This window comes from Drosophila elegans, unplaced genomic scaffold (assembly GCF_018152505.1).
Source record: "Drosophila elegans isolate 14027-0461.03 unplaced genomic scaffold, ASM1815250v1 contig_149, whole genome shotgun sequence".
Taxonomy (NCBI): Eukaryota; Metazoa; Arthropoda; class Insecta; order Diptera; family Drosophilidae; genus Drosophila; species Drosophila elegans.
Genome location: NW_024545513.1, coordinates 19,705,165 through 19,729,387, shown reverse-complemented (window position 1 = coordinate 19,729,387; position 24,223 = coordinate 19,705,165). Strand labels below are relative to the sequence as shown.

Sequence of the window (24,223 nt, the reverse complement as noted above, 5' to 3'; positions counted from 1 at the left end):
AACCACACCCCAACCACCCAAGCCACCCAAACCACCCAGTTTGCAGCTGTCTGCCTGTGTGTCTGGCATTCGAAAAGGATGTCGGACGCTAAGGACGAAGGACAAAACTGCAGCTCTCTTCCCAGGAGCGCCCAACCACTTGTCTGTTGTTTGTACTTAAGAGCTTTTAAATATCATAAATATATATCTATGCGACGAGTGGCCCACCATACCATCCCATTTCGATTCCATCGTAATGAGGATGATGATGTTGACAAATATGCCTGGCAGGGCAAGAAAAATGATTTGCTTTTTGCTTTTTGCTTTTCCCAGCGATATTGTCATTAAGCATACTGAAAATCATCGAATGCCGAACATTGTGGATTGAGTAAGAGCTATTAGGGGAAGTTCGGCACAAAAAGGGAAAAGATTCTACAAAACACATTTATAAATGGATCTATGATCATTATAGCTTTGCTGGATAAGACACAACTTCTTCCCTGGAATAATTATACTAGAATTGCTTTGATATCAAAACCACAAACTCCCATAGCCAACTCTATCCAGCGCCATTTGCCCATTTCTACACTCTGTGTAACGACTTCCTGCTTAACTTTATTCGAAAATCGGAGAAAGAGGTGATAGGGGGGGGGAGGGGTGGGGACCTTCATCGATATGAAGTAGAACTTGGCTAAGAACCGGCAAAGGCTTAAAACTCACACTCAATAGTAGTTTTTGGCTGTGCCCATCGACTAATTTCCAAAGTTCTTTATTGCCTGCAACGCCCACTGAAGTCCTGGTTTTTCAGCTAGCTTCCGGTATTTATACAAATAAAATTGCACAAAAACCCCAAAAACCGAACCGAACCAACAAGTACAAATCAACGGAAAATCGAAGCAAAAGTCATTGCCATTTGCTGGCTGCTTGGGCTTAGGCCAAACGAATGGAAGCCTTAAAACTTGGGCAAAATCCCGATTCTGATTCTGGTCTGGGACCCAGACTAATTTGCCAAAAAAGTTTGCACCGCATATTTTTGTAACCTTCTTCTTGGGGAGTTCTCTACTATTTCTGTTTTTTTTTGTTGTTGTTGTTGTTTGTCCAATGGTTTCTGTTTTGTTGTTTTAATTTCTCATTTGGCATTTAAATCCAGTGAGGAGAAGAACTTCCACCACCCATCGAAGGTCAGGTCACTAATAGCAGGGAAAATTTTCAAGTTGGGCTTATCGATACCAACGATAAACTATAAATTTGTTGGTCCTGGCTGTAGATCCTTGCTTTTATTGTTGTTGTTGTTGTTGTTGCTGGGCTTTTTGGTTTTTTGGTTGCTAATGCAGACGGAAATACCCCGGAATGTTTTTTAAGCCTTCCGTCTGACTCCTGTTGGCCTATTTGGTATGTGTGTTTGCGAGTGTTTTGGTGCTTTGGCATTTTCGGGGGCCGACAAAAGTTTTTGCAACGTATTAATTTGGCTAAATTTAACCCGTAATGACTTTAAAAGTAAAATTAATGAGGGTCGATAGTTGGCCGACGCTGATGAGTGAAAAAGGGGGCGGCGGGGTGACGTAAACTTTTTGCTTATTGTTCGTGCTAAAGGCAACATATGTGCCTGACATTGCTGCCTAGCTTCTAAAGCGGTGATGGTTCTTTGAAGTGCCATTGCAAATATATAACCAAATCAGTTCGAGAAAAACCTTTTTTTTTAATATAACATATTTATTTGATGGTAATACAAACATTATATTGTTATAAATATCAAATTGTTAGCTTATATTGATTTTTGAAAATTATATTTAAATTTATAATTAATAATTTTATTGGTTTATTGTATATTTTTCAGCGCGCTACCCTGGCCGAGAAGGAAGTGAACACACTCAAAGAGCAGCTATCCACCGGCAATCCCGAGAGCAACGCCAATAGCGACAACAGCGACACAGCAGCAGCAGCGGCAGCAATTGTTGCAGGTGCAACAGCAACACACGACAGCGAGGAGGAGCAGCAGCATCAGCAGCAGCAGCAGCAGCAGCAGCAGGTGGAAAGCGAAAGCGACAAGCTGCTGAACAGCTCCATTGTTGCAGCGGCCATAACGCTGCAGCAGCAGAACGGCAGCAATCTGCTGGCGAACACAAACACGCCGTCGCCCTCGCCGCCGTTGCTCAGCGCCGAGCAGCAGCAGCAGTTGCAGAGCGGTTTGCAACAGAGCGGCGGTGTCGGCGCCTGCCTCAATCCGAAGCTCTTCTTCAACCACGCCCAGCAGATGATGATGATGGAGGCGGCAGCGGCGGCAGCAGCGGCGGCATTGCAACAACAGCAGCAACAGCAATCGCCGTTGCATTCGCCGGCGACTGAAGTTGCAACAAACGCAGAGCAGCCAGAAGTTGCTGTTGCAGCAGCAGCAGCAGCAGCGGCAGCATCTCCGGTTGCAACTAGCAACACCAAGAGCGGCAGCAACAGCAGCAACATCAATCACACCGGCAACAATAGTAGTCACCAGGACGAGGAGGAACTGGACGAAGAGGAGGAGGACGAGGAGGAGGAGGATGAGGACGAGGACGATGAGGAGGAGAATGCCTCGGTGCAGTCGAATGCTGATGATATGGAGCTGGATGCACCGCAAGAAACCAGAACTGAGCCAAGTGCAACAGCCCAACAGCAGCAGCAGCAGCAGCAGCAGCAGCAGGATGCTGATCTTGAGGAGCCCAAGGATGCGGGGGAGGCTAGTTTAAATGTTAGCAATAATCACACAACCGATAGCAATAATAGTTGTAGTCGAAAGAACAACAATGGCGGCAATGAAAGTGAGCAACATGTGGCCAATTCGGCTGAGGACGATGATTGCGCCAACAACAATACGAACACCAGCAATAACAACAACACCACCAGCAACACAGCCACCAGCAACACCAACAACAATAATAACAACAACAACAATAACAACAACAACAACAACAGCAGCAGCGGCAACAGCGAGAAGCGCAAGAAGAAGAACAATAACAACAACAATGGCCAGCCTGCTGTTTTATTAGCTGCCAAAGATAAAGAGGTAAGTTTCGGCTAACCGAAGGTTATGAGTTTGGAATGAAAATATTAACCTAGAATGTATAGTACAATTTGAATTGTTAGATTGACAAGATATGAGCTTTAAAGTTGGGACTAACTTAAACTGCCCAAGTTAAGAAACTGTACGATCTGAAGGGTAGTTTAACATGCGGTTAAATTTTTATAGGGGTTTTAAAAATCATGGTGCGAAAACCAATTCCTCTGTCTAAAAGTAGTTGCAAGTTGGCTAGAAAGTAAACTATTGTCTACTGTTTTAGGCTTAATCCCAAAATGTTTATAAATATTTAACTACTGGTTAGCTTGAAAGTTAACTAAATTAAAAGCTCTCTTTAAATCAACAAAAAAGGCTTAAATTTCAAGTGCCATCCCCATGTTAGTTCAAGTACCATGGATTAAGCACAACCCCGTGTTGTCTGGCCATCGAAAAATAAAACCAAACTTTAAGTGACTTTTTAATTTAATAAACTGTAGCGGACTTAGGTCCAATATCCTTAAAATAACCAACCCACCCACCGACAGACAATTACCCAGCGCAATGAAATGTAAAACCGTTAAGATTAGACAAACGTCGCCGCCCACACCGCAATTATTTCGGAATGTGCGAGTGTGTTGCGGGCCAAAAAGGATGCCATGGGCTGCCAAAAGGAGTGAAAAAAACAAAAAAAAACGGAAGACAGGATAACCAAGGAGAGGAATTTCAACCGCAGACGACGACGCACGACTGACCGACCGCCGCCACCCCAAACCAGTACGCACAATTGAGAAAACACTTGCACAAATAAACAAAACCCTCCCCCCTCACCCCCCCACGCTTTTCCACCCACTCGGCCACTTTTCTTGTAATTTTCTAGCCAAACAGAAAAAATGTTGCCCGAGTACGGCGAAACCGAGACCGGAAAAAAATAGAAAACAAAAAAAAAACAGAAAAAAAAAACAAAAAGTAAAATACAAGGCAAACAAATGAGCGGCGGCGGGACTTTTGACTTCTTCTTTACACGCCCAAGAACAAGAAGAAGCGGCAAAAAGGGACAAACTGGCGCAAAAAAAAAAAAAAAAAAAAAAGCGAAAATAAAAAAAATCATACAGCCAGGGATTTGAGCCTTTTTTCCCTGGGACACGGAAAATCAACCCAACATCAAGCCAAGGGAAAAAGTTAGAAGGAAACTTTTGCGGGCAGGCAAAACGAGGATGATGAGGAGGTTGGGATTCCCAAGGACAAGGACTAAAAACAGGGGGTGTAAAGTGATATCATTAAAATATTGACAAGACAATTTTTACGCCTACAAATTTGTTGAATGCCTTTGTTTACACAGCACCAGTTGCAAAAAGGATGGGAAAGAAATTAGGGAGATAGTATACCTTAGGGTTTTAAGTGTAAGATCTATTGTTAATTGGCTAGAGGATTTTTGGAACTTACAATAATACGAATGGATTTTTGTAAAATTGAAAGACTTTTTATAAGTCTTGCATTACGTTAAATAAGTCAGCAGTGAAGCCCCAGAAACCAACAAGTTAAAAACCTAGCAATTTCCCTAATGCAAAAATCAGAAACAATCTTCCCCCTTTTTTTTTCCTTGTATTCTTTTATTTTTTTTTTTTTGTGACACACACCGCATTGAATGATTGCTTATCCCGAAAACCACCCGTGAAAAGCTTCGACTTGAAGTGTTTCGTGTGGCTTTTTGTGCTGATTTGAAGATGTGCACACGGGAGTGTGGTGCATTGCATTTTAGCATCAATCATTATCATTTGCCATTAAGTGCAACAGCAGCAGCAGCAGCAGCAACATCAGCAGCAGCTTCTTTTCCATTAGCAACCCCTAGGTGTTGCTGAAAAGAGGAGGGCAAAAAATGAAAAGAAAAAGAGGAGAAGCAGCGCATTTCTTTAATGTTTTATCACTTCACTTGGCCAGACACCACTGGCTTAGGTACAATATTCACAAAGGGGGCTAAATAAGTCAGGCGGGTTTTTATAAAAAAAAAGCAAGGATTGTTATGTATTTCTTAGAGTTTTGAATAAATGTTTCTTTCAAAAATGATTAATTGCTAAACCTTTAGCCCCCCCAAATCGGCACCCCTGTCCTTTTCCACTCCCCCTTTTTGTAGCTTGCGTTTTCCTTGCGTTTTGTGCGCGTTTTCTTATTTGAAATCCATTAAAAGCTATTTTGGCCGCCTGCTGGTGGGCCCAAGCTCATTAGTTTGATTACTGGCGCCCGGACGACACCTCTGCACCCCCCTCCAAAAAAAACAAAAAAAACCGCTCCTTCGATGCAGCAACCACCCCCCAAATAGCCGCCCATGCACAGCTGTGATAAATGCACTCGGCTGACAACTAAATCACTTATGAGCGCTGCTGTGTGCGTAGATTCAGATTTATCTGTTACACATGTTCATAAATATGCGACAATATTTTTTTGTCCTCGAAGCGGCAGCCAAAGATGATCGACAGGAATATAAACGGAGCGGCCCTGGGATATATCTACAGTTGTGGGCAAAATACTAGTGGTAAAATGGGAATCAGATTTTAAAACAGAAACAGATTTTCAATATTCAATTTCACTCTTAAGCCACTTCCTAGAATCATCTGTGGAGATATTCAAAATTGTGGAAAACAGAAATACTTGTATACTCATTACATATTTTGCACAACTACTATATTTTTTGAAGCACAACTGTCTGTGGCGCAAATTTTTGCCCAGAAAACATGTTAAATGGAATTGCAACAGTTGTTTGTTGTTAGAGTCGGAGTGCAGCAGCTCCACACTTTGTGGTGGTGCGTTTGTTTTGGCTATGAGGCATGTGTTTATTTTTTCGCAGAAGTGCATTTTTATAGACAAAGTGCTTTGGGCCGCGTCTCGCTTCCAAAAATAAAGCGCAACAAAAAAAACACAAAACACACAAATAATCAAAAACCAAATAGAGAATAGAGAAAAATTAAACGCTTCTTGACAGCGCAAACAAATGAACAACAAATTAGCAGCATGCCAGCCAACGCAGCTTCCGCTTCGATTTTGCTCTGCCACTAATAGTAAGCACATATTATTTTCAAACAAAAACGACACGTTCGGTGGCACTTGCTAACATTTTTTTTTTAATTTTATCACACGCGGCAAACAAAAACAAACAGCATATGCGGAAAAAACCGGCGGCATACAAGAAATGTATTTATTAAATAACAAATTCAACCGCATCTGATATGTCTCGATTTCACATTTCACATTTCAAATTTCGCTTTTTTTTTCTGTTTTTATCTGCCCCTACAAAAATGTGTATGTTTGACTTTATATATATTTTTAGAATTTTTTTATCGACATATATCAACATATTTATTTTATGCACAACAAAACAAAAAAACAACGTCGAAAAAAAGGCCAAACCCCAAAACGAAATCAATTTTTCATGGACTTTGCTCTGCGGCTAGATTTAGTTGTTTATCCTAACACCAGGGAGCTGAAAAAAAAAATATTAAAAAAATAAATCTGATTAGGAGTAATCAAAAACCACAAACATTTATGAAGTGGCCTCTAAAATGGGAAGTCATTGATAAGTCTGTGGTTTTGTAGTTTAGATTTCAAGCATTTCTTAGTTTGGAATAGAACAGTTTTTTAAAAATTTGTATATTTAAATACAGAAAATATCATAGAATTTTTACCAAAAATATGCCTGATAAGAAAACCCGATTATTTTAAAACTTAGTTTTCTGTCCCGCATCTCGTCAACATCAACACAACAATCCATTGACCAGCATATAAACGACAGCTGGGGCGTGATAGATAATCGGTTTACAAATAATAGAAATAATCATAATTTTTCATGCACAAAATTCGATTTGTGCTTATCATCGCGTGACTGCGATCCCAATTTAATTCGATCCCACGATGGTCGCTCAAAAATAATATAATTCTCGCATTGACTGATGGCTTTCTCGGCTAATTGGAATCGGAATTGGAATTGGAGTATATGTTTTGCCCCCATATGTGTGAATATAGTTGTGTTTGGCCAGACTGTCTACGTCAGAGGCAAAACCCCGAAAAATCCGAAAGGGTTGGCTCCACTATATATGTATGTAGAATGTGCCACAGTTTGGCTGATAGACCCAAATATTTGGATACACGCTCCATTCCAAAGACAATGCTAGCGTATATTTTAAAATGCAAATCGAGCGGAAAATCCATCAAATGTCTAACGCAAATGGTCTAAAATTAAACCCAGCCGGCAAAAGTTAGCAGCAGATCAACTGTTTAAACAACTCATCGATTCGAACCGATCCCGATCTCAATGTCGATTCCCCTGAGAATATTTGTCAACTCTCGCACATTTCTCTCTCTCTTTCTCTCTTTTTCTAATCAAACCAAATTTGTAGGAATTCGTAATCTTTGTTTGATTCCAAGGCAAGAGCTCAATTATTTTAGATTTTGTATTAATTTGATTCTCATTAGGTATATTTGTTGCTTATTTGACAATTGTCAAAAGTTTGAAATTGAAACGAAGCAAAACCAAATTATTGGCGATTATTCGAATTTAGTGTGAGTTATGATGCCAATCGAAGCAAAAGTTAAACTACAATATTTTCGGTGCGCTCCACAACATAATGAAACGGGTGAGGGTTTGGCCAATTTATGTATTTACTTCGCCTTTATAATTTACATATCGGATTAGTGGTTTAGTTATTGAAATGGTCTCTCCACTTGTCATTAGTCTCAATTCGAACACAAAAACGAACGAACTCAAAAATGTACAAAAAGACATATGGCGAATAATAAATAATAATAATGCAAATACAAATACAAATACAAATACAAATACCAGCCGCACAATTGCAATTATTCAATTCAAATCAATCAGCACACGAATACCATGGCACATGGATTTTGCTGGAGACATTGAGCTTAGTTTAGGACTACTACTCTGCTACTCTGCCTGCAATGATTGCTGCTGTTGCTGCTGTTGCTGCTGTAGTTGCTGTATGTTGGATGTTGCTGTTGCTGTTGCTGTTGCTGCTGTGCTTATCGTGGCTGTTGTTGCTATTTGTATTTGCTGATTAAAGTGAAAAACAGTCATTATCGTGTACAGTGGCTTAGGCCGAAAGGGGTACTCAAAGAGATTTTAAGGGAATATATATAATAATTTTATTATCAAAAGCTTTCTTAGTATCAGTTCTTAAATCAAAATAATATTAAGTGTATAACTCACAATAACATCATGAAAATATCCCATGGGGGATCCCCTTTTTGTACGCCCCTGAGCCACACACTCCCACACACACACACACACACACCCACCCTCTGGCCTTTTTCGACCAATTGCGGATAAATTCAATTTATTTATCGCATATGGATTCTGATCGGCGAGTGTCTGAGCAGTCCGGCCATATAGATAATGCCTCTCTATCTGGCCCCATCAGGCCCTCTCTTTCGCACATTGACTGATTGCTGCTGCGGTGTGTGTGTGTGTGTGTGTGTGTGGTGTACTTTTAGTACTTAGTATAGTTTTGTGCTGGGTAAATGTGTGATTTTGATTTTTTTAAATTGATTATTTCCTTATTTTCGTTCGCCGGGCTTTTGTTGTTGCGTGAGCTAGTTCAGTTCAATTTGGAATTTAAAAAAATTATTGTTGATGTTGCTGCTGCTATGACGGCTGTTGCATCAGCATCAGCATCAGCATCGGCATCATTGTTGGATTTTTTGAACTTTCCACCGCCTCATTAAAAAGGGAAAACTAATTTTCCTTTTTTTTTCGCCACTTCATAAATATAGAAAAACATGCACACGGGCTCTATCTAATTGAAGGCCATTAAAACGGTGACAAGTCGAAAATGCAATTGGCCAAAAAGAAAAACCGAACTGCTCGTAATTTATGACCAACAAATAATCGTTCCGAAGAGGGTGGGTGCTCTGCAATGCCATGCTAAATGAAAAATCTGCCAAGTCTTGGCCCAAAGTCTTGTAGCCATTAATTTTTGGGACATATATCCCCCATACCCATGGATATGGCTGCTGGGCAATAGAAAATATCTCTGGCAATTTCTGGCAATCTGTAAAATTGTCAATTTCGATTTCACATCGCACCTCTGGGCCTCCAAGTCAATTACAGGCATGAACGGAAATTTAGCATTTCAATTAGCACAAGACGACACAGCTTCTCCTCTCTTGCCCTTTTTGCCTGTCGATAAATCAAATTCCAAATTATTTTTATTAATTTACCATTAAATTGAGTTTACAGCAAGTAGCAGCAGCAGCAACAGCAGCAGCAGCAGCAACATGTTGCTGTTGTGCTGATCCCACGGCAAATAGCTAACTCGGCAATTAATTAACTTTGCATTTGAATTTATTATCTTGAAGATAGTGAGAAAAAAGCGTTTGCAATCCACTACAGATATTCTCGCTGTCATGGCTAAAGTTGCTGCCTTATGTTGCTGATGTGTTTGATTAGCCTCCGTTGGCGTTTTTGTTTGCTAACCTTCGGCGATGTGTGTACGTGTGACAGTCCAAAGCGATTATTATGATAGATAGCCAAGTACAAAAAACAAGACCAAGAATTTCTTGCAATTGCCAAGTGGGAACGGTTTAACAGCCTCTACTTTTTGCGCCATTAAATATATGTGGCGCACAGAAAAAAGAAGAAGCTTAAATCATTTCAGACAAAGAAGAAGTGTCGCGTTTTTAAGCCACAAAAAAAAAAGAACCTAGCAATTAACTAGACAATTGATTTCGAATTAAAAACACCCTGATGAAATGCCATAAAAAAAAGAATAACGTGAAATATGTCATTAAAACGTCTGCTGGTCTGCATTTAAGTTTTTGTTGCCATCAAACGCAGGTCCATCCCAATCCCAATCCCAATCCCATAGCCATTCCCATCCATTCGAAATTCGAACAATTAAAAAAGGCTAAGCATAAAAATCGTTCAATTTGGGGCGGTAAATGCCTGGGCTTTAATTAGTTTGCTATGCTGTCGCTTCAATTTTGATGCAAGTTAAGCGCGACATCGCCGCCGTCCCCATCTTCTTCAATCTTCCCCAATCTTTGTAGCCATCGCCATTGCCATCTCATCTGAATTCATCTCATCTCATCTCATCTCGACTCATCTCCGTTTTCGTCGTCGTCATCATCCGCATCCGAGAAATCTCCAACTCAACGCAAATTAAGCGTCGTCAAAATAATTGCCGTGGCTCGGTCAAAATGCGACCGCAGCCCCAGACGCACAGTGGGCGTTGTGGGGTTAATTTTAAATTAGTAACACTTGGTTTCTTCTTTCTCACATTCCATTTAGCCAAGAAAAAAAGCTGCTTCATGTACAAAATGCATAATTTTGCTTAAATTATTATTTATAGGATTTCAGTAAGCATTCAATCAATTGAAAAGAAATAACATTAATTTGTATTCATAACGTTTGCAATTAATTTACTATTTTTATTATATTTATTAAACATTTTCTACAAATTTTCTCCTTCAATCCAACGTTTTGTAAGCCAAAAAACCAACCAATTTCACTGCCATTTCCTTTACCCCACCGCTGCTCTAAAACAAGGCGGGCAATTAAAATAAGCTGGCCATATCTTTTTTTTTCCCCCGACTCCCGACTTCTTTTTCGGTGCTTTTTATGCATTTCCAGTGGCATTTGAAGCCCCATCTCTGCCGACTAATAGGAATGAAATTGTCATCAAACGAAGATTGAGTTTAGAAGGAGACGCAGGCGAGTTAATCGATGCACAGACAGCGATGAGGGGCTGAAATTCAATTAGAAGTTGACGCTGATGTTCAAATCAAATTAGTGTCCCGTCATAGTACCGCCCCCCTCCGCCCTCCGCCCTTCGCCCCTCCGCCTTGCCACGCCTTCAAAAAAAAAAGATAAGTACAAAATTGGCGGCGACCTTTAGATCGAAATAAATTTTGTATTTGCTTAGCGGCCTTTTTTTTTTTTTTTTTTGATTTCATCGATATCTCTTCGTTTTTCGCATTTATTTGCCCAACTTGCAGCTGTCGGCGGATTGACTTTAACCTTTAGGCCACCGCACCCACCCCTTTTTAACCCCTTAAGTAGCTTTGTGTGTTGCAGTTGCAGACACCTGCTTAACCCCCCCTCCCCCATTTTTCATATTTCACTGGAAACAAAAAGCTGGCAAAAAGGACAACTGCAAGCGGAAGGAAGTTGAAACCATTAGAAACTGACAAACCCCCGCCTTTTGCTATTTTATACCCATCCGTTCATATTTTTTGATATACATATCTCCATTGAGGGCTTACACAAAAAAAAATAACCGAAAAAGCTAAAAAAAAAAAAAAAATAAAAGGCACACATACAGAAAACAATGACAGGAACCAGGAGCAGCAGGAGCAGCAGGATCATCAGACAGGATGGAGAGGACTTTCGGTTCGAGCCTTACGACTGTTTGCTCGAGAGATGTTGATTGGCATTCGAGGGTTAAGCGGCAGTGGCGTAGAGGGGTGGGGTGTGGGGGACTTTCCTCCATGCGGGCTGGACCAAAAACACGACCAAAAAACCAGGACCGAGAGATGAGCAATGTGCCGTGCTCATAAATTATTGTCTAGACTATGATTTTAACGTTTTTTGATTATGAAAGGCACCTCAAACCCCCACGCCATTGAGAAGGAAAAAGAGTAAACCATATATAAAATAAAATGTTGCTGGCATACACAACCTTTTTCGTATATATATATTTTTTTTTGTATATTTTTGCGTGTGCAGATATCATATCAATAAGCAAAAGGATTAGACATGTGACTGGGCCCCGAATAACCCATGGGCCACCCATCTCACATCGTGTGCTTATCGACAAAAAATATACGTAAAAAACTGATTCGTTTGTTTTATTATTTTTTTTTATTTTTTGGCAATATGAATAAAAGTCAAGGGTTTTTTTTTGTTGTTGGCCTGTGTGCCGAGCAGACAATTATTAAGCAAAAGTTTAACGAATTAGAAACAAAAGTGTATGCAAAGTGGGGGTTTAAGGTGGGCAACTTTGATTAAAAAAATATGCATATGTAAGGGCTGGGGCCGGGGGCTAAGGCAAGCAGCACGCCCACTTAAGGGTTAAGCATAGTCAGGGCCAAAACACACTTTCCCCATTTCCCAATTTCACCCATTCCTCACGCACAAAATGGCAGACAATAAAATCGAAACATAAATCGAAAATTGTAAAATTCTAATAAGAAAATGTGCGCGGCAAAGAAGAAGATATTTTAGAGTGATAAAGACAAGGCGGGGGGGGAAAGGATGAAAAAGGGGGAGGTCCTGGGAATTGTAAAGCTGTCAAATTTTAATTACAAAACTTTATAATCCAAAAAATACAACAACATCAAGGAGGAAGAAAGACGAAAGACGAACGAGTTGCGAATTGCGTGCCCCCAAGGGGGAGCTTCAAACCCCCCAAACCCCAACTGCCCCCCTTTCGGAAAAATCCCCTTCGAATCAATTCAATAACTCTGCCGCTGTGTGCGTGTGTGCGTAAATAAGCGAATGAACGAATGACTGACTGACTGAATGACTATTTGACTGACTAACTGACAACCACTCTCCACCCCTTCTACACCCCTTTTTCACCCACCCATTGCACGTTTTCGTGCCAACTTCAACTTGCAAAATGTTTGATTTATGCCTTTGAATTGTTGTAAATTGCCAGAGCCCCCGTCTGTACCGCCCCCCTCCACCTCACTTGGAAAAACCAACCCCGCCTCCTAAACGCCACCCCCCTCCCTCGGCAATTGACAAATAATGCAAAAATTCTGGGGAAATTACCTGCGATTTGAGGTCTTTAAGTTGATGAATTGTCTGTCAGTGGGAATGAATGAATAAGTGAATGATTTAGGCGATTGAGTGAGTGAATAAGGGCGCGCAATCATTAAAATATTCAATTGAACTGTTTGTTTGCATGTAAATACTTTTGCAAAGTTTTCAGTTTTGATTTGTTATTTCAAGGCAAATATTTCTTTTCAACTCTTTAAAGTTTGTCTTTACATTTTTGTTATTTAAAAAAAAAAAAAAAAAAAAAAATCTTACAATACTTTTTAAGGTTAAACGAAAGTATCGTCGTAAATACCATAAATACAGAAATCTTTCAGATGAATCATTTTTCGATTGGATAAAGTTGAGGGAGGCTGGTTGGTGAAAAGGGGTGGGGCGGGGGGGGGGACGACTTTCTGTAGGGACTTCTCCATATGTGACCTCTTTCGGGGTCTTTGTTTCTGCTTTGTATTTATGTTTGCTTTCCTCCTCTTTTCTTTTATTATTTTTGCATCGTTTCTGTTTGCGCTCTCGCTCGTCATATTCTTTGTTATCTTTTGTTGCAAATTGCCAACTTGGGCATTGCCAGTTGCAAAAATGCAACATTCACAGCGATTCAAGCAAAACAAAAGCCTTGGCGTCAAAGCTCTGGGGTGCACTTGGCAGACTTTAAGGCTCCCTCCCCCGGAAAATGCCCCTTTTTTATCACTTGAAGGCCTTGTGCCCCCACAAAACCCCCTTAACCGCTCACAACATCGCGAGCTACTCCTTTGCCAACACTTAAAACAATCAAAAATCAATGACAAGCTGAACGGCAAAGGACGTGCACTGAGAGAAAAGTTTGTGGTGTACTTTTTCGGGATTTAAATAGTCAATTTTGGTTTTATTATTCTCAGCACTGGAAAGCTACTTTTTTTGGTAAAATATTAAATACACACTTAGCAATTTGTTTAAAAAAGATATATCTTATCTTTCAAGCAAAAAATAATTAATATAAAATTGCTTTAATAATAATAACATATTTTTTTAAATATCTATCTTTCATCTAACTCAGAAAATAAATGATTGGATAGATAGAAATTAACAAATCATATAAAATACTATATTTTTTCATCGTGTGGAACATAAAATACAGCAAGGAGTGGAAGAAAAAAAAAAACCAGTTGACGACATTGAGACGAAGCTTCTTCCCCGGCTGTTGCCTTTTACTCATTTGTCTTTTGGCTTTTTGGAAATTAACAACAGAGTCAACCCCCAGCCAGCCTCCCAAGGCGACCACCCAAGCCACCCAAACCACCCAAACCACCCAACAACCCCCCAACCACCCAACCACCTGAACGATGTTGCTGCTGGCAAAAGTTACCCCTTTTTTATATGCGCTATCTCTATCCATCACTCCAGTCCGCTTCTGCCAGTCATATATATATTTTAAAATTTTTATGCCCGAATGAATTTTAATTCCTTTGACGGTTTTTGCCTTTGCCATTGGCAGCTGACGGCCTAAAAGTCTAAAACAAAAAAAAAAGCAGCAAAACAGAAGAGAATTATTTTATAAGCAAGCCCTGAAGAGTTTCGTTGTGAGTGTGTGTCTTTGATTGCTTATTGTTAATTTGTATTTGTAGATTGGTGTCCCTGTGTGTGTGTGTTGGTGTGTGTGTGTGTGTGTGTGTGGGAGTGTGTGTGTGTGAGATGCTGCTGCTCGCTGATTAAACCCTTTTTTTACACCCCCACCACCACCCACTCCACACTGAAAACCCTTGCCTCATGTGGCACATATATATATATATATATAAATTTATATATATATTTATATGTGTAGAGAGACAGACTGAGGCATAACCTTAATTCCTTTTGGCATTTTATGCTTCCTTCTTCTGCACAGAGAAAAATTGTTTCAAGAGTCTATTAAAAGTTTATCTCATTTAAATTTTTAAGCGTTTGTTTGTTTTCCATTACCTAGGGCTAAACAAAAATGGATATATTAACGCATATGCTAAATTCTTGATAAGTAACCAATACCTAATTACCATTTGATTATTATTCCTTAAAATTGAAATATTTTGCCCTGTGTAGGCGAAACTCCTGCTGCCAATTGTGCGACGTTTCTCGTCTTTTGCCTTCGAGTGTTTGTTATTGTTGTTTCAGATCCCAACCTCCTCATCGTGGAAAAACCCCCCATATATGTATGTGTATTGACTGCTTTGTCAATTGTTATGCAAAAGGGTAAAACGAAACGAAATGTGGTTCGGGGAATGAGTACTTTTCGGCTGCTTGGCAATTTTGTTAATTACAAATCGTTTGCTTTTCGCTCGCTGCTAATGTTCCACATTTCCTCCCCACCCCCTCAACTATAAATTTTTTAGTAAAATTATTACCCAAACTAGGGAAAATAATCCTGGGTAACAACTCGCCTGTCCAGCCTTTTGTCCAGTTATTCTGCCAGCTGGGAAATGGGTTGGGATAAATGTAAATTTTCATAATTTCACAGTCAATACGGGTGGCAAAACCAACAGCACACCCCTTCCCCTCCTCTAAAGTATTTGTTATAGTTTGTTTGATTGCTGTTAGATGCTACATAGAGAATAGAAAGCCCATTCCAAACGCTTTTGCAGCCTCATCAACCACAGAAGAGTTGCAGAAAGTTTGTGTTCCGTGTGCTCAAGGGTTGAAAATGATTTCTGCTGTCTGTGTGCGCTGCTGAAAATCCAAAAAGTTGATTTATCGTTTTAATATTTCTTTCGCTTTCGGGCTTTTCGAAAATTTTGTGGAAATACAAAAATCGAAATGACAGTTTCGCCCCTTCAATTTTGGCTTTCATTTGCATACGCTTTGTTGCCAAACTTCATTGTCATTTATGTTTGCTAATTAAGTTTTTGCCATTGGCTTTGTCATTGTCTTTGTCTTTGTCTTTGTCTTTTTTTTTTCTTCTTGTAATACCCATAAATACCTTAAAAAAATGTGCATATTGAATTTAGGTCCTGCAGTACAGTTGCCACATGTGTTACTACCACTCATCCGCAAACGGCGACGAGCATAAGATGGAACAAATCCATTCGGGTGTGTGTGTTTTTCCCCCGCGACTTTCGCTAATTACGTTTATTTAAGAAAGCTGAAAAATTTCATTTGCCCAAGGAAAAGGGGGGGTGTGCATGTATGTGGATGTAGATGTTGAGCTTCACTTTGCTTGTCTGCCAAGCAGTTGGCAATTAGAAGAGCCACCCCCTCAATACCGCCGACTTACCGCACCCATAAGATTTTTATGCAATTAATTTGAGTCGTTTGTCGTCTTGTCATGTCTCTCCTTTCGAAAGGGTGGCTCTTCCAGTGAGTCCCGTATTCGGTACTCCGTATTCCTTGTTCCTTGTTCCGTATTCCTTATTCCGTATCCCGTATGCTAATGAAAAATCGAACACGCATGCCAACGTTTTCATGCCCACCCACCCAAACTCAAACCCAAACTCAAACTCAAACCAAAACTCAAACCCAAACCCTTTCACATATCCTGGGTCCTTTGATTGATAATAGAATTAACCGGCTGGCGGCTGTTTTGCATTTTTCGGCATGCCACATGGCCATACACGCATGTTGTTGATGCTTTTTTAATGCCAATTATGTGCCATGGCTCTGGCCCATTGTTTATGGCCAATAATCATCAGCGTCGTCGTTGGCCCATCCACAAATATTGATAAAATAGACACATGAAGTGGGGAACCTGTGCTGTGTGTGCTGTGTGTGCTGTATGTGGTGTGGTGCGGTGTGGTGTTCCCATGTTGATGAAATTATTGTTTATGCCCATGTTCGACACAAATCACGCAATGACACGCAAATTCGTAGTTAGAATTATGTTGATTCCTCAACTTATTTATTTGCATGTGGGTTAAGGTTTACCTATTCCCCATGAAAACCGCTCGATATCAGCAGTTTTCTTTTGGTTTGGCATTACTGCTCGAACTTTATAGGAAAAATTATATCATTTACTGGCTAATCTATTTTATTAGAATATGTTAACTAATAAAATGCATATATAGTGGTTTTATTAACGCTATAGATCGATATACATATATAGAATTTTGGCTTGCAGGTGAAGTTTTTCGTTTTTGGCCGCTGGCAGATGCGTCAATTAAAAACCGCGCCATAAAATTAATTTTAATCACATAATAACAAATACCCGAGCACACACACACACACACGCACACGCACACTCAGATATTGGGGAAGAGACACGCCCACCTGGCTGTCATTAAAAAATTTCGTTGCATACCACACGGCGCTGTCGAAAAACTTTATCTTGTCAACTTTCACCAAGAAACGGGAATGAAAGGGGGGTTTTTTTTAAGGTCGGGGGCATGTGGGATTCAAGAAAATTAAGAGCACGAAGAAGGGATGTGTGTGTCTGTGTGTGTGTGTGTGTGTGTGTGTGTGTGTTCGCTCAACGCACTTAAGAAAAATTCCCTTGTCAAATTTGCCAATTATCATATTTTCATCAAACAAACAAAGTTCCAAACAAAGCCCACATCGGCAAAGCGGGGGTGGCTGTTCGCTGGGCTGGGGCTTCACTGTACCTGGCGGCATTTGGCGGTTGGGTGGTTTGTTCTGGAGAACGTGTGCCACCACCATCACCCTCACCATCACCACCCACAAAACCAGCATCAGCATCAGTCGCTGGCAATCACCGCCGAGCGACATTGACGTCGTTGTTAATTTTATTAAAAATTATTTTATAACTCTCGAGAACTTTTCACACACACACACACACACTGGAATACATGTGTGGAAAATGTGAATTTTCCCAGAAGGTAAATGTGGAAAACACGAGACAACAGCAATCGATGGTAAAAGGCAATAACATTAGATAAGGCTTTAGATGGATGAAGTTGCAGCTGAATTAACGTATAACAAATAAGCTTCAATTTGGAATATGAAAAACAATTGGGCTTAGAAGTTATGTATATATATAATCTTACAAATTTTATATTAAGTTTATTTTTATTATTAAGCATATTTATTCCAATTTCTAAATAATTAATCTGTTATTTCTATCGCTTTCAGATTAAAGCACTTCTGGACGAACTGCAGCGTTTGAGGGCGCTGGAGCAGACGCACTTGGTGCAAATCCAGCGACTGGAGGAGCACCTGGAGGTCAAGCGTCAGCACATTATGCGATTGGAGGCGCGTCTGGACAAGCAGCAGATCAACGAGGCGCTGGCCGAGGCCACCGCTTTGGCGGCCGCTGCTGCCACCAACAACAACAACAACAACAGCCAGAGCAGCGACAACAACAAGAAGCTGAGTACGGGCGCCACCACAACCACCACCACCACCACCACCATCACCACACCGCTGGAAGCCTCATCCTCCATCCTTGGCGATCTGCCAGAGGCAGCAAAAGCCTCCGTTCCGGCGGAGGATGAGGACGAGGATGAAGATCAGGATCAGGATCACGATCAGGCCATGCTGGTGGACTCCGAGGAGGCGGAGGACAAGCCAGAGGAGCCGCTCCACCACGACGACGATGACGAGGAGGAGGAGGAGGCCGAGGATCGGGAGGCAGTCAATGCCAGCACAACCGATAGCAGCGAGCTCAAAATCAAAAAGGAACAGCAGTAAGTATACAGAGCTATTGAATTATATGCAAATTTAATAAAAAGAAGGACATAAATAACTATAACTATAATTACTATAAAATCAATCAAACCTTTAAAGTGCAAAGTTTATTCTTAGCAAACACATCCATACCACAGTTAGAATAAATAGAAAAAAACCTTTGAATGCTGTGGGCTTACTTTGTTTATTAAAAAATGTGTGTTCTTACATAATAAGATTTAAATAAATAAAACCACCTTTTCTGCTGACTCTTAATAATAATTAAATATTATAAAAATATATATGTATGATATTTTTATAATATTTAATTATAATAAAGATTCCAATCTACTTTAGTATTAACACAACGAATTTATTGACTTTTCAGCAGTCCGCTGGATCTGAATGTGCTCAGTCCACAATCGGCCATCGCCGCTGCAGCTGCGGCCGCCGCTGCCGCCGCCTGCGCCAACGACCCCAACAAATTCCAGGCGCTGCTCATCGAGCGGACCAAAGCTCTGGCCGCCGAGGCGCTCAAGAATGGCGCCAGTGATGCCATCAGCGAAGGTGAGACCCGAGTTCGCGTTGCAGTTACAAGCGGGGGAGGGCTATGTTTTTTTTTCTTTTGGCAGGGTGAATCGATTTTTAAAGATGTGAAAAAGAAATAATCTAGAATAGAAAATGCATAAATAAAGAAGGTCTATGTCAGCCAAATGAAAGTTAAAATAGATTTGTCATTATAATGTTTTGTACTTTTGTTGTGCTTTTCCATAAAATTAATTATTGTTTAAATTTGGATTTTCTTAAATACAAATTTCACATATATATAGAAATCGATCCACCCTAGTCAGTACTGTACTTCCGGTTTGCCTTGCTCTTGTTTGCCCCCTCCTTCTTCCTTACTTCATCCTGCTTCCTCTGCCTTTCCGATATTTCTTGGTTTATCAATCGCTTTGAATTGAAACCGACGACGACTACGCTGTATTTCTTTTTTTTATTTTTGTTTATTTGTTGTTTTTGTTTTCTTTTTTTTTGTGTTATTTTTATGGTTTATTTGACCGCTTATCGCCGACGGAGGATAAACCGTCCGAGAAGAAGAAGAAGCAGAGTAATATGCGGGATTGGAGAGGCGGGGGAGGGGGGAGAGGGGGGCATCAATGGGGCAGACGGCGCCAGATTTTATGGGCCAAAAAGGCAAACAGCTCTCCTTTCATTTTTCATTTCAACTTGCCTTTTATATTCACCTCTGACAAAATATTTGCATCGGGCGAATGTGAGCGTTCGATGTTATTGTTACTGTTGTTGTTGACTTTTTTTTTTATATCACTGTTATCGTTGTTGTTGTTGTTGTTGTTGTCGATGTTGTTGTTGTGTTCTGCATGTTTATCGATAGCAGAACGACACACTCCATCACTCTTTATCGCAATTTTCAATCATAAATCGTTTTTATATGCCATACACTATATAAATACATATATATATTATATATATATATATATACTCCAAACACACACACCAGAGATTCTTTGTTATTTTGTTGCACTAAATTGGCGAAAAATAAAGAAAAAAAATCGAACAAAAAAATAATAATTGATAGATGAAAATATTGTTGAGAAAAAACAAAGAACCGGCTTAAGACAAGTTTTGATTCATTTTTGGCGTTTTGTTCCATGGATGTTGTTGACCAAATACAAAATAGAAAATCAAAAAAAAAAAACCAAAAATTATGATCTTGCTTTAAAAAGCAGCAACAACAAATAGCCCAATTTGTTTGTTGTTATCCCCAGAAATCAACAACCGAAACGAAGATGCCGATGATGATGCAGAAAAAGAAGTGTCGCCAGCAGCAGCAGCAGCAGCAACTGCAACTGCAACACTCGCAATAGCAACATCAGCAACATCATCAAGTGAATTGCTGCCAAACGAAACGGAAGCCAAAGCTGACAATAATATGGCGCCCAAGCAGGAAATCGAAGACGATGACGACGACGAGGTCACCAGCAATCAGGTGATCCTGCCGGAGCAGCTGGTCAACGATTATTGGCGTCGAGGTTTCGAAACGGGGAATACAAATAATAATCCCAGCAGCAGCAGCAGCAGCAACAGCAGCAACATCATCACAGCAATGCCAGGGAGCAAAACGCCAACAATTTATCAAAATCTTAGGGCCGAGCAGCAGGCACAATTGCTGCCGCCGCCGCCGCCACCACCGCCACCACTCCCGCAGCAACAACAACAACAACAACAACAACAGCAACAGACACATCAGCAGCAACATCTACACTTTTCACAGCAACAACAGCAACAGCAACAACAGCAACATCAACAACAACATGGACCCTCGTCCACAGCCCTGCTTAGTCAACTGGTTAACTCAACATTTTCCAACTCTTCCAACTCTTCCCGCCTAGATGCCCACCACCACCAGCAGCACCAGCATCAGCAGCACCACCACCAGCAGCAGCAACAGCAACAGCACCACCAGCAGCAACAGCACCACCAGCAACATCTCCATCAGCAACATCACCATCATCTGCAGCAGAACAGCGGCAGCAACAGCAGCAGCAATCCGTCGGCCAACGATAGTTTGAACCACCATCATGGCCACCACTTGCACGGCCATGGACTGTTGCATCCGTCGGCGGCGCACCACCTGCACCACCATGCGGCGGCGAACGAGTCCGGATCGAATTCGAGCACACCGACAGCCGCTGGCAACAATCAGAGCAACAATGGCTCGTCGAACAGCAGCAATGCGACGGCCAGCAGCGCGGCCACCGCCCAACTGGCCGCCAGTTTGGCCAGCACACTGAATGGCAGCAAATCGCTGCTGCAGGAGGACAGCAACGGTCTGGCCGCCGCCGCGATGGCCGCTCATGCCCAGCATGCGGCCGCATTGGGACCGGGATTTTTGCCGGGACTGCCGGCCTTCCAGTTTGCCGCCGCCCAAGTGGCCGCCGGAGCAGCCGATGGACGGGGACACTATCGTTTCGCCGATTCGGAATTGCAATTGCCACCGGGCGCATCGATGGCGGGGCGACTCGGTGAATCGCTCATCCCCAAGGGAGATCCCATGGAGGCCAAGCTGCAGGAAATGTTGCGCTACAACATGGATAAGTATGCCAACCAGGCGCTGGACACCCTGCACATCTCGCGACGCGTCCGTGAGCTGCTCTCGGTGCACAACATTGGCCAGCGGCTGTTCGCCAAGTACATACTGGGCCTGTCCCAGGGAACCGTCTCCGAGCTGCTCAGCAAACCCAAGCCCTGGGACAAGCTGACCGAGAAGGGACGCGATAGCTATCGCAAGATGCACGCCTGGGCCTGTGACGACAACGCTGTCATGCTGCTCAAATCGCTGATACCCAAGAAAGGTGAGTGGATTAGCCAGTTAAGCGGGGGGTATGCCATGCCATGCCAATCATACAGCTGGGACTCAGCAAGATGGAAGGGATTTTTGGTCGTAAACCCATTAAACACATTGTAAAAGCTTCACAATATGCCGACCAAGTCAAAGGGATATTTTTGAAAACTATTTTAAAAATCATATTTCAAAATAGTTAAAAGAAAGGTTTATAGGTTAAAAAAAATCATAAAACAAAAACCAGATAACTAGTTTTAGAACATGAATTCAATGTAAAGTGTAAAAAAGGTTCATACATTTTGTGGGTAAATTTTAAATGTTTAAAAGATTTCAAAAAAAAAATGTATTAAATGCTCCATCTTGTATAGATCTTTTGTTGATTGTGAGTAGACCAATCACTTAATTTTCAATTATAGTTTACAGGTTTATTACCTATTACCCATTTATTATGTCATGTTTCTTTAAAACCTAAGATTTAGTTGCGAACTCCTTTCAACATATCAGTTCATTGAACTATTTTCAAACCAAGCCAAAATCGGATTCAAGCCTTTGGGCCATTAGCGATTGAAGAGAATCCTTCAACTCGAACTTCAAACGATGTCCTCGCTTTTCCCTGTCTCATTTTTTTCAAATTTTCTCTTCTTTTTTTTTCTGCGGCTTTTGGCGTTTTTCATTCCGTTTGGCCGGCGGCCAAAACATTAAATTGTGAAATTTTAATTATTTTTGATTTTTGCGTATAATCAACGTGCCAACAGCAGCCACACAGCAGCAGAAAAGCAGCGACAAACTTGACGACGCCATTTTCTGGGGCAAGGGGTGGCGCGATTTGAGGGGGAGGAGGGGAGCGGGTGGACCAAAAAGGGGGCCAGAGGGTGGACCAAAGAGAGACATTTGCGGTGCAGTTGGAGCGGCCATTTGCCTGTCGCCATAAATTTCGGCAAATTCGCACATTAGGCGTGAAAATGAACAGGAATTCGTTTCATTTTGTCTCGTTTTTGTTTCTTTTTTTTTGTTTTTTTATGCTTTTCAATTTTTAAATTTCATTTTAATTTTTGTTTTAGTTTTGGTTTTTCATTCACGATAGATCTGGGGATCCGCATTATATGGTTACATAATATACTTCCTTTTTGGGTTCTTTTAAAATTTATAAACGGTTTGTAACAGGGGTCGGAATTTGTAATTTTATTAAAGACCCCCTTATGGGCGCCCCTGCTATCTTGTTATCTAGTTGTCTTGGTTTCCCGCTCCCTTATTGATTAGTCATCAATTTTATGGCCGGAAAACTTTCTGGCGGCGGGAAAAGCGAAAATATGTCAATGCAAAAGTATGTTTAAAGTGCCAGCACGCATTCGTAGCCCCCCTACCCCTTTTTTTTGCCCGACGCCCCTGCTGCAAAGTTAATCAAATGTGTGTGTGAGTATGCGTGAGTGTGTGTGTGTCTGTGTATGTGTGTGTGTGTGTTGGTCTAAGTGCATGCAAATGTTGACAATTAATTTATGACGATTACTCATGGCAGCTAAACTAACTGTGACTGTTTATAGAGAGGAGTTGCTAATGGCAGGGGCGGGGGGTCAAAGTTTACCATAAGGGGTCGCCACCACCAAAGGCTAAAGTGCAACAGAGGTTATCCATTCTTTTTTTTTCAGCTTCCCTTGCTAATTATAAGTAAATATATAGTTGTGGCGAAAGATCATAGTTCGGAATTTTAATGCAGAAAAGATATATGGGAGTCTATATGAATGTAGTGATTAGAAAACAGAGTTACATTTTTTTTTTTTCGAAAACCGATTTTAACAGGTTATTAATTGAGATTCGATTAGTATGCATTTTTCTTGATCTTTGATGCCAATTTTGTTCTATGTGGACTCTGGGCATCCTTCTTCTAAGGCCACCGCCCCCCTTGAGCTGCACGCCCCTGTCAACTCTGATGGTTAACAATACTTTGAAGTCATTGTGGCAAAAGTTAACCCAGGATGCGCGTCAATGAATTTTGAATTGTAATTGTTTAAAGCGCGTTATGAACGAAACGGTTCAAAAAATAGGTTGGGTGGGGGGTTAGGGTAGTGAAAAGTAGGATGGGTGAAAAAAAAAAAAAAAAAAAAGGGGGGCGGAGGTAGGTGGTTTGACGCGACGACTGCCGTGACAATTGGTCTGTAAAAGGCTTGAAACAAAATACAACAGAAAAATTTATAAAAACAACAAAAAATATAAACATACATATAGCGAACAACGTGAAGTTGAATTAAATGTAAACAACAACCAGCGATGACGACAACAACAAAAACAACAGTAACAACAACAACAACAACAATACAAATAATAATAATAAAAACAGCAACAACAACAACAACAGCAACAAGAAATACCAACTGCAACTGACTTCAACGAGGCATGCAAAACGTTGACGTGCCGAGCGTTTGAAGTCGTCTTTGTGGCTGGCCGAAAAGAGGGTGGTTGGGTGGTTGGGTGATCGGGTGGTGCACTGGGTGGCTCTGTG

General features: G+C 41.0%; 1 protein-coding gene across 5 annotated transcripts in view; it reads left to right on the top strand.

Annotated features, from left to right (window-relative positions):
- The window catches only part of LOC108138491 (homeobox protein cut), a 74,414-nt gene that overhangs the window by 38,583 nt on the left and 11,608 nt on the right, over window positions 1-24,223 (top strand). For 2 of the 5 annotated variants that reach the window (XM_017260697.2, XM_041710747.1), the window contains 4 exons: window positions 1,817-3,019; window positions 17,829-18,382; window positions 18,754-18,929; window positions 20,774-21,736. In XM_017260697.2, coding sequence (XP_017116186.1) covers window positions 1,817-3,019; window positions 17,829-18,382; window positions 18,754-18,929; window positions 20,774-21,736 — 2,896 coding nt within the window. Of the gene's footprint in view, window positions 1-1,816; window positions 3,020-17,828; window positions 18,383-18,750; window positions 18,930-20,149; window positions 21,737-24,223 lie in introns of all 5 variants that reach the window. The other 3 variants (XM_017260695.2, XM_041710748.1, XM_017260696.2) reach the window with 2 other exon arrangements.